This window comes from Tupaia chinensis, unplaced genomic scaffold, assembly GCF_000334495.1.
Source record: "Tupaia chinensis unplaced genomic scaffold, TupChi_1.0 Scaffold146289_1, whole genome shotgun sequence".
Lineage (NCBI taxonomy): Eukaryota > Metazoa > Chordata > Mammalia > Scandentia > Tupaiidae > Tupaia > Tupaia belangeri.
Window position 1 is genome coordinate 796,913 of NW_006206145.1, and position 2,166 is coordinate 799,078.

The 2,166-nt window shown below is 38.1% G+C and overlaps 1 protein-coding gene across 1 annotated transcript; it reads left to right on the forward strand.

Annotated features, from left to right (window-relative positions):
- The first annotated feature begins 72 nt into the window (after positions 1–72).
- On the forward strand, positions 73–489 carry LOC106733939 (40S ribosomal protein S20). Its single transcript, XM_014584312.2, has one exon. The coding sequence runs from the start codon at positions 103–105 to the stop codon at positions 460–462; it is 360 nt and encodes a 119-aa protein (XP_014439798.1). The 5' UTR covers positions 73–102; the 3' UTR covers positions 463–489.
- The last annotated feature ends 1,677 nt before the right edge of the window (positions 490–2,166 follow it).

A 2,166-nucleotide genomic window follows, 5' to 3' on the forward strand; every position in this document is an offset into this window, starting at 1 on the left:
GCGGACGGAGGGGGCCCCGAGCCCCGGCAGTCCACTCTGCTCCTGACTCAATGCTGTTTGCTCTCGCGAGGAACAAGTTGGTCAGGAAGCCGCACCGCAGCCATGGCTTTTAAAGATACTGGAGAAACACCTGTGGAGCCAGAGGTGGCCATTCACCCAATTAGAATTACTTTAACCAGCCGCAACATGAAGTCCCTGGAGAAAGTGTGTGCTGACTTAATCAGAGGTGCAAAGGAAAAGAATCTCAAGGTGAAAGGACCAGTTCGGATGCCAACCAAGACATTGAGAATCACTACAAGAAAAACACCTTGTGGTGAAGGTTCTAAGACTTGGGATCGTTTCCAGATGAGAATCCACAAGCGACTCATTGATTTGCACAGTCCTTCTGAGATTGTTAAACAGATTACTTCCATCAGTATTGAACCAGGAGTCGAGGTTGAAGTCACCATTGCAGATGCCTAAGTCAACTATTTTAATAAATTGATGATCATCTGAAAAAAAAAAATAACCTGCAGCCTTCCTATTTGGGTTAACGTCACCAAACATTGTGTTTCACTGCTGTATACCTTCCAGTCTTCTATGCTGATACTTGTAATGCATTTTAAGAAGAGAAAACATAAGCAGTGTTGTACTTTGGGAGAGAGAATACTTCAAACACAATATTTTATTTGTTTTTCTAGAGAGAGATTTTTGCTATAGGCCACATGAGCTTGTTGGAGAAACAGAAAGACAGAAAGCAAGAAGTCATCCTCCCCCCGCCCCCATGGGAATGACCATGCTGAAGTCCCTACTCCATTCTCTTCTCAGGATGTTAGGCATGCTCGTATACACATCTGCTGTGTTTAAGCCACCAGGTCCAGGACTCAAACCATGGTTGACTATGTGGGAGTCCAGCAACAAAACCATTATGCCATCTGCTGGTCCCACAATATTTTGTTTCTACATTTTCTGATTTTGTTTTTTTACCCACATCATGCACAAAACCTTGAAAATAACTAAGTTCACTTACTAAAAAATTACATCAATTACAAGGTAGAATTCTTTGAAATAATCTGTTATTGTTTTGACTTTATCCTGCCAGACAAATAAACTCTACAATCATTTACTCACAGATTAATACGGCTCATACCTCGTTGAAGTAAAAATGATTATTTTGTAATACCTCTTAGGACATTTTTAGGGTATTAATTATTCTAGAATAGTGTGTTCATAACTGTCTGTTAGCTTGTGCACGAGCTGAAAGAATTCTTTTCTCATTTAAAAATATTCTATGCAGGAACAAAGCTAATTTCTAATGGGATGGTGTCATCACCAGTAAGCTGCTAGCATGAAGAGGTGTCTGCTGTTTTTGAGGAAAAATGCCATAGTCAATTGGTAGAAGTATACACAGCTGTGTTTGGGTTCATCAAACATCTCACAATAAACATCAGAGGTTTGCTAAATTTCCAAATGTGTTTTGCCACATGCATTTCCTCTTCTTTTTAATGCATGGAGAGAGTTTCAAAAGTTGCCATTTCATCTGTTTATCAAAATAGAAGCATAAATAGGCTGTGCTGTCAATAAATTATGTTGAATGGGTTTATGGCTTGTTTTTCTCTCTTCCATATAACAAGATATCTCAGAAGTAAACAATCTGAAGCCAGAGGACTCGGCACCATTGCCAGGATTTTCATATATCCTGGAGTGTGTTCCAGGGTAAATGCTGCTAAATGTTGGCACCTTTGCTTGGGCACCAGCTCAAGTCGGTCTCTAGCTATATCATGTGGCTCCAGATTTTTTCTGTTTAGATTAGTTAACATACTTTTTGGAACCAGAATTTCCACAGAGAAAATAAATTATTTCTTTAAGTCTATCTTCTAAAACATTAAATTGAACTATTATGGATCAAAGATACAATATTTTACCTTATCTTACTAAAGAGTCAATTGTAATTGGTCCCACTTAAACTCGAGGTGTGTGTGAATTTAGATATGTTGCTAATTCTCTGATTATGCTCTTTCATCATTCCTCTAATTTACTTTTAACCCTTGGCTAAAGTCTAATATTCTACTAATTATTTCAATGTTTCCTTTGTTGCTGAATTTGCTTCAATTTAAATGTCTGACTAGATTATGAAAACCATTACTATGAGTGGTCTAGCTTTTTAAGTTAGGCACATGTGGATTT